This window comes from Diabrotica virgifera, chromosome 6, assembly GCF_917563875.1.
Source record: "Diabrotica virgifera virgifera chromosome 6, PGI_DIABVI_V3a".
NCBI classification, from domain to species: Eukaryota; Metazoa; Arthropoda; class Insecta; order Coleoptera; family Chrysomelidae; genus Diabrotica; species Diabrotica virgifera.
Genome location: NC_065448.1, coordinates 244,991,046 through 245,006,961, shown reverse-complemented (window position 1 = coordinate 245,006,961; position 15,916 = coordinate 244,991,046). Strand labels below are relative to the sequence as shown.

Sequence of the window (15,916 nt, the reverse complement as noted above, 5' to 3'; positions counted from 1 at the left end):
TAAAATGAATCTTATTATTCTAATAGCAAATATTTTGTGTAGACTTTAAAGAAAGGAGCATCAGACCAGGAAAAGTGCGAGTTCCTGCAAGAAGCGCAACTGATGAGTCACTTTAAACATGAACATATTCTCGAACTTCTTGGAGTATGTTTAGATAATGATCCACATTTTATTATCATGGAACTGATGGAAGGTGGAGACTTGCTTACTTATTTACGGGATTCTCGAAATCCATCGGTAAGTATTTACGATTTCATATCATTGCGCCAACTCTAAATTTTGATTAATAACAGCATAAATTGATATAAATAAATCTAAAATCAAATGGGTATGTACGCGAGTTAGAGTGAGAAAAGAGATTTTGTGAATCGGCAGTTCATAAATATTTCTCCAGGTATTAAAGCAGAGGCTTATTCTTATCTTATAGATAATAAAGTAGATATAATTAGATCAATCGTACCAAACTACATACTTTCTCTAATCGGCTTAGCTCACGATGGATTAAGCTGGTTTCAATAGCGACTAGAGTGATAATATTTATGAATATGACAGTTTTAAGGACTTTAAAAATGTGAATTGGCGCAATGGTATGAAATAATTGTAATCTCGAGACGAATCTATTATTCATATGTTGTTATAAGGGAAAAGATGTTATCAATAATAGTTTTATACATTTTTTAGACATCCACACCTTTTCTTACCCTGATTGAGCTTTTGAAGATGTGTGTCGACGTTTCGAAGGGTTGTAGATATTTGGAAGAGATGCACTTCGTTCACAGAGACTTGGCATGTCGAAATTGTTTAGTTTCTTCTTACGAATCCGATTTCAGAATCGTAAAAATTGGCGATTTTGGATTGGCGAGAGATATATACAAAAATGACTATTACAGAAAGGTAAGATCTTAGAGACATACTTTTTTAATTAGTTAGGCAGTACAAAGAATACTATAACGTAAGTACATATAAAGAAATGTAGAAAATGTTATTTTATTAAGATTTACTTTTTTCTGTATGTAAAATATATTACAAAAACGGTTCCATGACATCTCGTAACGCGACAGTTCGTAACCGGACAAATGGTAACGGACAATTCGTAACAGCGACAGTTCGTAACGGCGACAGTTCGTAACTATACAAAGTCGTAACGGACAATTCGTACCGTCCAAATTGAATTATTTTCTTTATTTTTATTAACGTAGAAACTAACTGTTATTACAGTTACAAATGAAATTATGTTACAGGTAATTATCTTTCTTTTACAAAATGTTTACTTAGAAAGTTGGGAATGTTTAAAGACGGTTGTCGGCTTAAAGATTTAAAATATTGTTAAAAGTTTGTATGTATTTAAATATTTGTTGGTGTTTAAAGACTTTTAATACATTCTGAAACACGAAATATAATAGTTATTTATGATATAAGTGTTAAAAATACAATTTTAAGGCACGCATGTGCAGGTTTGCAGAATGAGCGAAGCGAAATATATAGCGTATATATATACAGCGTATATATATATAGCGTATATATATACAGCGTATATATATAGCGTATATATAAACAGCGTATATCATACAATATTTTTTCTACAAACGTCTTATATATCAACAATTATAATTTATTCATTCTCAATTACAGGACAATACCTACAAAAACTTTTACTTGAACTTGACTGACATTCCATTTTTATATTTTTCTTGACATTACATCAAAACTGCCTATACTGTCAATACGTAAATCATAACAACTATAGAATAACATCTACTTTTATTGTTGTATGTATATTCTAACAAATTTTAATAGTTTTTTTTCAAACGTGTTAAAAATGCAATAATACAGTTTAAATTATATTTTAAAAAACCTTCTAAAAAACCTTTTTCAAATTGCGCAAGTTGTACTGTTAATATTAATGTTAATAAACGAAATATAAAAAATATTTTGACGTTTGTTTTTAAAATTTGACATTTCAATTTTAACTGCAGTGCCTTAAAAATTTTAAAGCACTAGTGCTTTAAAGTAACATTTTTAACGCTCCTATATGGAGTGCTAAAAGTTGCATTTTTAACACGTTTGTAGAAAAAATGTGTTAAACATGTTTTTCCCGGTACTGATTCGTTAAATTGCTAAACATAATTTCAATTATAACTGTAATAGCAGTTAGTTTCCACGATAACAAAAATAAACAGAATAATTTTATTTTTTTTTATCTCTCTGATTCTGGCTTTGGTTTAGAACTAGAACCTTTAGCCACGTAATTGTATAGGTAACTTATCACTAACTCGGTGTAATGTGTAGTGTGTGTGTGTTGAGTAAGTGTCTTGTTACTTTGCAAAGTCGACGTCATTGTCTTTGCAAAGAGACGCTAATTGTAAATTCAATTTTGATGTTACCAATAATTGTCCGTTACGACTTTGTATAATTACGACTGTCGCCGTTACGAAGTGTCGCTGTTACGAACTGTCGCCGTTACGAGTTGTCCGTTACCACTTATCCGGTTACGAATTGTCGCGTTACGAGATGTCTTATCACGTACAAAAACATATGTTCGAGAAAAACTTGAGTGGCACAATTTTGCGCAGCAACGCAAGCAAGCAATAGTGAACCCCGACTGAGAGATTGCACACCCCCTGAGAATGACATTCGAGTGATACAATTCCTTGGGGCGAGGAGGATTAACTCCCATAAGAAGGCATCATTCCACCCCGCCCCAATGCTCCAGACTATCCACTTCCCCCCGATCCCACATTCTCATGTGGGAGTCCTGGATACAAGAATGCATGAAATCCCACCCCGATCAATGCAGGCCAGCGTGAGGCGCTCTATTCATGCTATCTCTAGTGACCTCATCGATATGTATTGCTTGCTCGGGCCTCGAATCCCTGCTCCAGACTACGTCCAGCTTGGTGATTCGGAGTCCGAGAATGTGGGCCTCTCTTGTCCATTTTTGGTGTTTTGTTGGTATTTTTATGTGGCTTGCGCCTTTTGTTAGTGTTTTGATAATTTTTTTTGGCAGCTGAAGCTTTTTTTTGTATATTTTTTTGAGGGCTATCTGAAACATAAAATATAAACATTAGTAAATATACTCCGATGCCAAAGGTGAGTGAGTTGTCTTCTTTAAATAGAGTTACGATTGTCTAGATTTTATTATATACTAATATTTGCTGTTTGGGTCTTCCGTGCTTCCATCTATGGTACACATCATACCTTAATATCTCTCACAGGATCCGGTTTGGGTGGTCTTCTAGCTCAGCGAATTTTGTTCTGGCTTTGTCCATCATATCCAGTATTCTTATTTGTTTTAGGTCTACACACTCACTAGGTCTAGGAACCGTTCAGCGACGTATCTGGGCACGTTTACAGCTTCTCTGAGGTAGTTGTTGTGTGCTGCTGGAATTTTCTTTTTGTTGCTATGACTTGTGTTCCCCCGTGCAAGAGATGCATATGTAATAATTGGTAGTATGATGCTGTTTTTCATAGCTAATTTGCTTCTTCTTCCTGTAAGTCCGCTTGTTGCGGCTCTAGGCGTTGCTGTTTTCTGGAGTATCGTGTTATCATGCGGTGGCAATGTTAGACCTTGGTCCATCGTAACTCATAGGTATTTAGCTTCATTATGCCATTCAATAGCTCTGTCTTGCACTCTTAGCTGTTCTTCTGGGTTATCTCTTCTCTTTTTGAAGATAACCGCTTGGGTCTTTTCTTTGGTGTGTTCTAAATATACCAGGGTTTACTCTTGGTTGCCCATACATGTTTTCTCTTCTGCGGTCCAGCGCCTCACAATCGCAATGACAGCTCTTAAACCATATTCTACGAATATCTACTACGATTGTATGTACTATAGTGAATGTTATATCTTATATAACCTCTAACATCTCAGTCTGAGAGTATGACAGAGTTACAACATAGTAATTTACCAACCAATTCATCTCTAGTAGTAAACTCTTTAATTTTAGGAAGGAGAAGCTCTTCTTCCCGTTAGGTGGATGGCACCAGAATCATTAACAGACGGCGTCTTTACCAGTCAATCCGACGTTTGGGCATTTGGTGTATTACTCTGGGAGATCATGACTTTAGGGCAGCAACCATATCCAGCCAGAGCTAATCTAGAAGTGTTACACTACGTCAGAAGAGGTGGTAGATTAGGCAAACCCACACATTGCCCAGACGAGTTGTAAGTAGATTATTTATTATTACAATATTACAATAATACAATCAGTAATAAACCCAATGCCACTGTTTGGTTTATGTGTGAAATTGAAGAAAAATATTTTTATCGGTTGAAAAGTTCCAAACGCGACATAAGATTAAATAGTTAAAAATTAAAGATATGAATTCGTAACAAATTTATGTACCTTACTTACTTTTTCGTGTCTGGATCCGACTACAGTTTTTCTGCCCAATATCGGGCCACGTCTACGCTCTTTGTATTTGCGAGCCATAAATCATCGAGGGTGCACTGTGATGGGCACAGTCTGCATACTCTCAGGTGCTCCACGTTCTGTATTTCCCCACATTCACAAAGTGCGTCGTTATTACATTTCTTTTTTTTTACATTTATGTACCAATGTTATACAAGGGAACGGTAATTGATATGCAATACCAATAATGTGATTTTACAACAAATAATTAAGTTTACTTAAACCTTGAATCCCACATAGGGTGTGGGGGGTAGCGCTTCCTACCGCACAACAAAAGAGACGTCGGTCTCACAGCAGACCAGGAACAAAAGTAATTTTTCTATTGTCTGAACGACGGTTGATTAAAGAATTGTTTTTCGAGTATGACACGACGTGTGGGTGACCAACTGTCCAAGCGATTTGCAATTTCAACTAAAGACACTTGTTAGAATATTGTTCATTGTTCGACAACAATGTATCAATAGTCTATTTTTCGATAGTGATAAGTGAAATATTGGCTAATTCTACGAGGGGAAACTAGCAAAATCTGTTGATATTTCAACAATATTTATGTAAAGTGGCGAAACTGCAACGGTATCAATATAGTTATTTCTAAAATGTAAAATTATTTATTTTCGATATTCATTAACATTTAAACATAATTTTAGGCATAGTTTGATGCTCCAATGTTGGGAGTTCGATGCCGAAAAAAGGCCGACCTTTAAATACTGTTTTGAGGTACTCGAAAGCCTTCACAGTAAAACAGTACGGAATCCTCAAACAGCTGTGCATGAAGGACAATATATTAGCACAGTGCCCGATCGTAAGTATATTTTGTCCATTTTTTTTATTTTGCTTGTTTAACATGCATAAAAGTCACTTTACATTACAGCAACGTCCAAAATTTCTTGTAACATTACATTAAATTTAAGATAAAGATATGCTACAATTTACATACAGTCAGAAAAATGAAAGAATACCCATCGAACGATCACATCAATCACATATTATTCAGATTATTCAAAATATGTGATTGATGTGATCGCTCATGGGTATTCTTTCACTTTTCCGACTGTAGATATGTTACTCCTGACACTTTTGGAAGTTGACATGATGTCTGCTTTTAGTTTGCCCATATGTTAGAAGAAATTTTGATTATTTTAGTCAACAGTTATTGCCATTTCTATGAGAAAAATATAATATCTTTTGGAAAGGAGCATTGTGCAAGAATAGTTGCCTATAATCGGTTTACAGCCAAGAGAAGCGCACCTAATAAACGATTACACGTGAACAGATGCGCAGAAATGCAAGCAAACAAACCTGTCTCTAGGTTAGGTCCAATTACTTAGCCTCTCTTAGTACTATCGTGTAATGCATTCTTCTGGACAACCCAGAGGCGGTGTGTCAGGGTGGCAAGGTAGGCGCCGCCTAACCTCTTCAAATGTACAATAATAAATTATTTATTAATATAAATTACTTATTTCAAAACTGTAATTTATAAATTTTGATACAATACCTAAGTATCTAAAAATCTAAAATAAAACAAAGCTACTTTTTAATTCATCTCCGAAGTTGTAATAATTATTGTACGCTCCCCGTAGCGTAGCGCTACTACGACGGCTCTACCCTAGGGCAGGCGCTTTTAAAAGTAGCCGAACAGAATTCGCATTTGTCTCACTCTTTACGCTATGCACAACGCTGTAATATTGTCGCTTGCCTGGCCGGGCCGAGGTGGCCAGCATTTCCAATATTTTCGGGCTATAGGTAGGCTAGATTTTTTTGCGCCTTTGACATTGGTTGTGCCGAGCTGTATCTCGGGACTGCCAATTTCATGTTTTAGGATCCTGACTACCAATTCTGAAAAAAACGAAAAGTTCGAATTTTGTCATGAAATTTGGTATGTGGGGTTAAAATAATATTTTTAACAATTTTCCGAATAACCTTTTGCGATATCTCTAACGCGAAACAAAATATTGAAAATTCGTCCTGTTTGTGAATTCGCAGTAGGCCGCGTTTAAAATTTAAATTTCAGTTAACTATCTTAAAAAATGTAAACCATCAAAATGAATGACTGCAAAATTTCAAATCTGTATTTATTTTGATAGCCGAAATATAAGGGTGTCTTCATCTTAAATGCGACACACTGTATACAGGGTGTTTAATAAAGAATGGGCCATAGCTTAACCCTAGATTCGTGAGGTTAAAATATGTCGATTTAAGCTAACTTACCTTAGTATGAAAGTTGATAATAACCGAAATACAGGGTGTCAAAGTTAAACTTTTATTTTATTTATTATTGAATATTTCCCGACAGACATGGGATAATAACACAAAATTTGGTGAGCGGGGAGTTTTTGGGACGAGAAATCTAAATTCGCCACCAAAAATGATGTATTATCCAGAGGGCGCGACATACGCCTTTCAGCGCTCATTTAATAGGTTCATTTTTTTTATTACCCACTCTATATACTTTTAGATCAAAAATTTTATTCTGTTAATATTTGAACTTAAAAAAGGTATACTACATTCATCTCGCTAAACTCAACCGTTTTCGAGATAAACGCAGTTTAAATCTGCGAGGCAACATCATTTTTTGCACATCATTGTAGTTACGCCCGAAAAATAACTTAAAATCATAAAAATTTACAAAAATGTATCTCAAATTTCTTCAAATGGAATTTGCGATGCAATGACATAAATATGAGAACTGGCACAATTATTATGGTGTCAAGTTTATTTTTCGGCTCTAACTACAATGATATGCAAAAATTATGTTGTATCGCAGACTTAAAATGCGTTTATCTCGAAAATCTGCGTATTTTTCAAACGGATTAAAGAACTTGGATTATCGCTGCGTCAAGTGTATCGAGCTAAAAGGAGACTATGTTCAGAAAAAATCACCACTTTTTCAAAATTTTCGTTTTTCTTTTGAAGGCTATGTACTTATCGAACCGCTAGTATTTGACGATCCTTTGGCCGTTAAATAGGCATCTGAAACTATTTTTCTGTAACATATCTATATATGTAATATATATTTAATGGGAATACTCTACAATTTCAATCGAAAATGCGCGATGTTCGTGCATTTCGTGCTAATTTTCTTAGCTGTGATAGATAAAAATATTACAGCATTGCACCAATATAACCAGACTCTAAAGTTGTGTAATTTGTGCAATGAGAAATTGTAATAATTTGCTTGCTTGATCTGAATCATTTTAATAACTTTTAGTTGACCTTATGCATGTGGAATCATATTAAAAGTAACACAATTCACAAATAATACCTATGTATATATCCCTTCTTTTGCCCTTTAATTCGTCCAATTTTGAACATAGGCTTCCCCCAGTTTCCTCCATTCGCTTCTGTTTAGTGCTTTCTGTTTCCAGTGCGTTCCTCCTATCTTTTTAATGTCGTCTCCCCATCTCATCTGGGGTCGTCCTCTTGCTCTCTTTCCTGTCCATGGTCTCCATTGTTGTATCGTGCTATTCCACCTATTGTCCGTTTGTCTAGCGTTATGACCTGCGAAGCTCCATTTTAGCCTGGCTATATGTTGGCCTGCGTCTTTGACTTTTGTTCTATTTCTGACGCAGTTGTTTTGCTTTTTATCTCTCAATTTTACTCCTAACATTGCTCTCTCCATGGCATCATCTGTCCCAAATATATATAATCATTAACCGCTTCTATTGTGGTGTCGTTTAGTATTACGTTTCTATTGTCTTGTGTATTTGTCATTGTTTTTGTTTTGGCAAAATTCATTTTTAGACCTATTTGTTCGGATTCATTTGCTAGTTCGGTTAGCATGGTTTGTAGTTCTTCAAAACTTGATGCTATGACTACTACATCGTCTGCATATCTTAGGTGGTTTAGTTTCTTTCCATTTATGTTTATTCCCATGTTTGTCCATTCCATTGTTTTGAAAACATCTTCCAATGCTAATGTAAATAGTTTAGGAGAAATAACATCTCCATGTCGCACTCCTCTGTTAATTGGTATGGGTTTTGTGGTTTCTTCCACATATATCCCTAGCATCATCTAAAACAACAAAGGAGATAACAGGAACACACTCTTATCAGCGAGAGACCTATCAGAAAATTAATAAAATATTGTGCTAACATGCATTAGCACTTTATACGTCAATGTTCCAAAACTTTATGCATTTTATCGATGATTTTCGGTGTGGCTGCAATTTTTAATATACGCGGGGCGCACCTTTGACACTTCCAGTTTCTTTTACTGGATATCCCAATGAAGAATTGCTGTACATATTACTGCTATTATTCTTCTTTAAGTCTCCTTCGGAGGTTGGATATCATCATCACTATCTTTACTCTATCTACCGCTGCTCTGAAGAGTGCTATAACTAGTTCTATGCATTTAAACCAGTCCCTTAAATTCTACCACCGTGGTACTCTCTTCTTATACCCATTCCTCCTCTTATTTTTCCCTGTATTATCAGTCTTAGCATTGCATATCGCTGTCACCTCATTATGTGTCGGTATTTACTATTACACATGTGGCCGAAGTAAGCCAATTTTCTGTTCTTTACGGTGTTAATAAGTTCTTTGTCTTTTCTTAGCCTCTGAAGAATAGTTATGTTAGTTGTCTGGTGTATATTTGAGTCCCTTAACATACGTCGGTAGCACCACATTTCAAATGCCTCTAATCGTTTTATAGCATATTCTTTAAGACTTCAGCTTTCTACTACGTAAAGGAGGACACTGAAGACGTAACATCTAAGAATTAGATGTTACGTCTGTTGTAGATATTCGTCATTTGTAAATATTTTTTCAAAAAAAGTAACTTATATTGACACCCATACATTTCTCATAATCATAACATTTAACCAATCATATATACATTTAGCATGTAAATCAGTAGCATGTTTACTAATCCTCATGTTTTTCATTGAATGCTTTGCAGTGTTTGCTGGGATATCGAATGAAGCTTATTTTCGTGACGAAAATCATAACAGCTCAGGTAAATGCGAATAAAAGCCAAAATTAATTTTTCCACTGCATAATTATTTCACGGATAAATTTTAAACTGAACGAGGTTCATTCTCTCTCCAGGAAACTCTTGGAAGAGCGACACTGAAGATGAATCAGCACGGGAAATCACGCCGTTCCTGGATAAAGAAGCAGTTTCGGGACCTAAAGAGATTCCGAAATATGTCGAAGTCATTTTGGAACCAGACGATATATTAGAGAATGATGGCTATGAGATTCCGAACCAAATGATACAGAAGCTCGATGGAAACCCAGAGCCTACAGAACCAGCTGGAAAAAGTGAAGATCGTGCATGACAATGATAAATTAAATATATAGTTCATACCAAACCCTTCTTTCAGTACGTCAACGATAAAATGGCGAAATATACTAACCTAAAATGACAATTGTAATTTTTGCCCCTTGACATTGTGAAAGTCTGTAACTATCCGTCAACGAATAGGTACATAATTTTCTTAGTTCTATGTATAGTAATCACGATAAAGAGAATTCGACAAACTATGATGCACTGAAAGAAGGGTTTGATATAAACTTTAGGTATTAAGTTCCTGATAAGCCTGAAATATTTGAAAGTATAATGCCACGCTATATGTAGACAAAATTATTGTAGGAGTATGACATTTTGTTAAAACTTTTTTTTATTCAAAAAAATTATTACTGAAATTTAGATCAATAATATTTTCAAAGAGATACTTTCCTAATAATTTCGCTCCGATTATTAGTTTTCTCCTACTTATCAACTTTTCTAGTACTACTGTATAATTCGAGCTACCACAGAAAGTTAAGGAGTTAACGTATAACAATAAAACTCCAACTAACTATGAGAGTCCATTGTTAAGGCTTCGCCTATCTCAGTCAGTCAGGTGTTAGTTCGTCTCTTAGTCGAAAAAGTGAACAATCAGTCTTGGAAAAGACAAATAAAATATACAATTTGGGCCCCACGTTGGGCGCCAATGTGTGACTAACTTCACTGCTTTGATATTGTCAAAATACGAAGAGTTCCGCTGTTTTTTTACGGTAGAACTATCCACTACTTTGTTGCCCATACTTTGTCCTTATCTGGTATTAATACGAGAATAGCCAGATTGTGTTCCATTAGAATTTTTTAAGGTTCGTGTGAAAATAATTATTTTTATTTTAAAGTAATTTTGCAATGAACATCGAAACTATTTAAAAATTATAAATATCCTAACAAAATGTCAAAATAAATTGAGACGTGGCTATCTTTACCTCTACAAGACTAGCTGTCAATAATAACAAATTATGTAAAATACTCAGATTCTGAATGGTAATGAATATGTGAAAAATCTTATTACGGTTTGCCATTTTAAGTTTAGCACTGAAACTTTTAATTCAGTTTGGAAATTGTAATTAACTTATTTAGTATAAAATGGCGATGACGTATAAATTTCAATGAATTAGATTTATGCTGGAACTTTCTTATTTGGTTGATATCAGACGAGGCCCTGAATGAAAAAAACTGTTAATTGGCATTGTCACATTAATATAACTTGCTATTTTCACATCGCAGCAGTTTGTTTGATGACTATCCATACTATCTTTAATTTTTTGACATATCATTGACACCTCGTTATATTTCAATTGGCTTTAACATTTTTTACTATTACACAAATAAATCAATAATATCTACGAATGTTATGATTGTGACGTCATCACCAGTTTATAATAAATGATGTATACTGTACATAATACTATATAAGGTATTTGTAAGTAACATATTAAATGGTCCAACTTTACGTTTTGACTGTTTTAAGTCATTGTCTAATTATAAATGTGCTTTAAGTATACAATTTTAAAAAACATGTAATTTGTACTCATAAATTTTTTGTTACAACAAAAATTAAACCAGATAAAGAAGAATACACAGATCACCTATCCTCGGTTCGCTCAACTAATATATTTTCTAACATAAATCAAAAGTTCTCAGTTATCTATTTATTTTCAAGGTGTTTACAAGTTGCAGATACAGATGACACAGCGATCATGGCTGAACGTATCGAAAATCTTTATAGATCGAGTCACTAGAGAATATTTCAATAACGGACTTGGCATAATACATCAAAGACAAAGTTACTTGTGGTTAGTAAACAAGGCGTTGACGCTATGCAACTAATTGTCAATAATGAGCCAATTACAAAAGTTACCCATTTTAAATACCTAGGATGTTGGATAAACGAGACACTAAATGCTGATGAAGAAATTAAAACTCGTATAGACATTGCAAGCCCTTTATGAAACTTAGATAGTGTGCAATTCTCAGCTGGACTTACAACTAAGAATAAAGTTCCTAAAATGTTATGTGTCCTGTATTATATGGATGTGAAACCTGGATACAAACCTGGCTGTAAATAAGACAATGAATGTTAATATGCTAGGCAACAGGAGAGCCAACGATCGACAAGTGGTCTCGGCACCGTAAGGAGAAGAAGAAGCCTGGATCATGAAGAATATGATAGAAGCCTTAGGATGTGGTCATATCGTAGAATGCTCAAAATATCATGGGTTAAACGCATTTCAAACATAGAAGTCTTAAACAATTCAATTTGCTTCAATTACTATTTTACTATTTTTTAATTGCTAATTTTAAATATTAACTTTCCTTTCTAAGCGAAATAATATGGGTCATTTAAAATTCACATGTGTTTCGTTCCTAATATACAAACCATATGCATAAAAGGGCCTGTTAAGTTTTAAGAAACGAGATATATCCCTATTCAGGTAAAATGCCTTTGCAATTTTTAAAACACCAGATCTAATAAATTGTCGCCCGTCTGGCCATATGGTAGAACCACATAATGACAGATTAATGTTTGTGGTCTAGTTCAGTAAGAGCCACAGCGAGCACCCCGTGCGGTCACACCCTCGCTAAAATAACAAACCCCTCTTTCGAGACATTTTCACGTTCTTTTTACCGATTGAAATAAATATATTATTGACTGACAGTTTGTTGTTTTTACATTTATTTTAATTTCATTTAATTTTTTCCATGGACAATAAGGTTATTACGCGCAACTCAACCAACACGGAACAAACAGAATACAAGAATACAAGATCGAGAACAATATCGCCAAACATGCAGTATCGAGACCTGGTTATTGTGCAAAGGTTTTTAACTTAAATACCTCTTTCTATATTCTTCTGTCTGTTAAGTTAAGATGGAAGAAAGAAAACTCAAATACAGAAGAAATACAATATTTTATGAGTGTAAAATACATAAGCACATCTTAAATAGTTATATATTTTTTGTTTTAATTTAAAATAAGTTTATGGTTATACAATACATCATAGTTTTTACAATTTTAGATGTTTGTTTGAATCTTTTATAATTTATTTATGTAGCAAAGCTATATTTTAATTTTTCTTTTTTGCCAAGAAAAGCATATCATGACAAATGTACAAAGATAATGTGTAATATTGTTTTAGAAACAATATAGCATTAGATAGGTTAGTGATAAATGAGATTTAAAAATACTCTGCAACTTCATGTTTCTAAATAAATTGTAAATATTTATTATTTTAAATCTATTATCATTGTTTATATAGTAATGGTTGGTCAACGAAACGAGTAAATTTGTTTGATTGTAATTGAGACAGTCACCACCAGTTATGTCAGGGTCGCAACGTCATGCGTAACTACGATAAGTCTAAAATGTAGACACCAAATTGGATGCTATCATATTCATAACACACCAGCTCGCATACATATTAAGGAAAATAAATATATGGAAGAATATATTTAGAAATTGAATTAGAATTTAGCATGAAGGATGTCATGCTACTATACATTATACATATGAAGAGCTCAGGGCTAAAAGGATGATGGTCCAAAAAAAACAAATTTTGCGAAATTAGGTTTTTAAGTTTTAAAACTAAATATAAAAATAATTAACAGAAAAGGCACTTCATTTTGGTTACTAATTCATGCAGTAACTTACAGGGAACATGTAGGTTGTGTTCTTGGGTTATCAATTTACAAATTACTATAAATATAAATTTATTTATCTTTTGATGTCATGAAATCTCATGCTAAATGGATGATGGTCCACTAACGTGTCTTAAAATGAAACTAAAAATGCAGATAAGGTAATCTATATTTTGAAAAGTTGTATCATACAGATCTGCTCCTGTTGATTACACCAAGCTACAAGTACAGTAGATACAATGAAAAGTTTTAAGTATGTGGCAGTGCGTCAAAATATGCTTGAAGCTTTACAGAATAACACCAATGTACACCAGAATAACAGAAATTTGTAAATAAACCATATACCTATATATGTCTATGAAATAAACACAGGTATGTACATTAACAAAATATCTAGACAATAAACAGCACTAATAGCAGAGACCTCTGTGGTCAGCAATCTGAACTAGGTGGACTGTCATCCTTTTAGCCTGCATATGTAGCACCTTCATTCTTTTAGCCCAGAAGACGTATTTTTCAAAGCTGGATGGCTATTTTGTATGCGCGTTCTATTACAAAAAAGTTGTGAATTCCGAAAGAACGTTTGTTTGTTTCATCGACTTCGAGAAGGCATTCGACCGAGTACAACATGATACACTTTTCGATTGCCTGCAGGCAGCAGGACTTGACCACTACGATATAAGACTGCTGAAATACTTATATTACAATCAAGTAGCCTCTATCCAAATTGGAGACAGTCGTACTGAAAATCTGCCGATAAAACGTGGAGTCGACAAGGTTGTGTTTTATCACCCACCCTTTTTAATCTGTACTCTGAAGAAATCTTTAGGGAGGCTTTGGATGACAGACAAGAGGGAGTAAGGCTAGGCTGAGAAGTAATCAACAATACATATTAGATACGCTGACGATACAGCCATTCTTGCTGAAAATTTACAAGATCTTCAGACACTACTAAATCTAGTCAGTGAAGCAAGTTATCGGAGAGCCCTTAAAATCAACATTTCAAAAACAAAGTGGATGGCAGTTGGAAAGATTAATATAGATCAAGGTCAGCTTTCTCTTGATGGAGAGGAATTAGAACGGGTAAATCATTTCAAGTACCTTGGCAGCTGGTTAAATGTTAATTGTGACTGATGAAGAGATAATAACTAGGATCTAAATATCACGGAAGGCTTTTATGACCTGGAAACCAGTTTTATGCAACAGAAACCTGTCGATGAATATTCGAAAGAAGGTGCTGAAATGTTATGTATGGTCTATCCTATTGTATGGTTGTGAGACATGGACGTTAAAAACCACAATGCTAAACAAAATAGAAACATTCGAATTGTGGTGCTATCGACGAATCCTAAAGATATCGTGGGTTTCGCACACTTCCAATGAAGATGTTCTTCAAATGCTGAATTCAGAACGTCTGCTTATAAGCGTCATAAAGAGGAGAAAAACAGAATACTTCGGCCATATAATTAGAGGACCTAAATACCATCTGCTTCACCTTATAATACAAGAAAAAGTGGAGGGAAAGAGATGGATTGGTCGAAAGAAACTTTCATGGCTGCGTAACATTAGACAATGGTGTGGCTGCACAGTAGAAGAATTATTTCGCGCAGCAGCGGATAGAAAGAGATATCAGGAAATTGTAAACATGATGACGGCCAACGTCTGAATACAGACACGGCACCTAAAGAAGAAGAAGGATGGCTTGTACACCTTCATCTTTATTGCTTAGTTAGATACCATGCAATATTTTACATGAGATAATGTACAAGAAATTAGTATTATCTCCATAATGACAAAAAGTGGACCCTCATCCTTTTAGCTTTGAGCTTTTCATATGTATAATAGCATGACATCATAAATTCAATTTCTAAATATATTCTTCCATATATTTATTTTTCTAACTATGTATGCAAGTTAATATGTTATAAATAGGGTCGTATCCAACTTGGTGTCTATGCATTTTTATTTATCGTAGTTATGCGTGATATTGCAACCCTGACAGAAATGGTGGTAACATCTGGTGACTGTCTCAATTAGAATCAAACAAACTTATTCATTGCGTTGACCAACTATTCTTTTTTAAACAATGCTATTATCTAAAAGAATTTTGTGTAAAAAAAATTAATTTTTTTTGTACCTATATGCTTGTTGCAGAGTAGTTTTGTTATAAGTGCCTTTTTTCAGTATTTTTAATTGGGATCAAATTTAAAACATGTTCATGTATATATTGTGTAAATAACAAAAATATGTGATTTTAATATTTAAGGATTGTAAGTAATTGTAATGTAATTAGATGATTTAATAAAAGACAATTCCTTAATGTTACTTTTAATTTTCATACATCTTAAATACAATTGTTTTAACCCATTTTACACATTACAATATGAAAACCTTGAATTATACATGTCTGTCTGTCAGTCTGTAAACACTTCTCCGTTATTAGAACAAAAACTTGGACTTCCGCAGTAGTACTGTTTTACAGTCGCAGTAATAGTAGAAGTGACATATTATTCGACGCACCTTAACAAGACGAGAACATATACTTTCACTTTCATGTACTGTTTTAAAATCACCGACAG

The 15,916-nt window shown here is 34.0% G+C and overlaps 1 protein-coding gene across 4 annotated transcripts in view; it reads left to right on the top strand.

The window, feature by feature from the left end:
* The window catches only part of LOC114336469 (proto-oncogene tyrosine-protein kinase ROS), a 228,425-nt gene extending 212,768 nt beyond the window's left edge, over positions 1-15,657 (top strand). For 3 of the 4 annotated variants that reach the window (XM_050655041.1, XM_050655043.1, XM_050655042.1), the window contains exons 24-28: positions 43-237; positions 682-894; positions 3,945-4,162; positions 5,057-5,211; positions 9,458-15,657. In XM_050655041.1, the coding sequence (XP_050510998.1) occupies positions 43-237; positions 682-894; positions 3,945-4,162; positions 5,057-5,211; positions 9,458-9,690 (1,014 nt within the window). In that variant the 3' untranslated portion in view covers positions 9,691-15,657. The other variant, XM_050655044.1, reaches the window with a different exon arrangement.
* Positions 15,658-15,916: the final 259 nt, after the last annotated feature.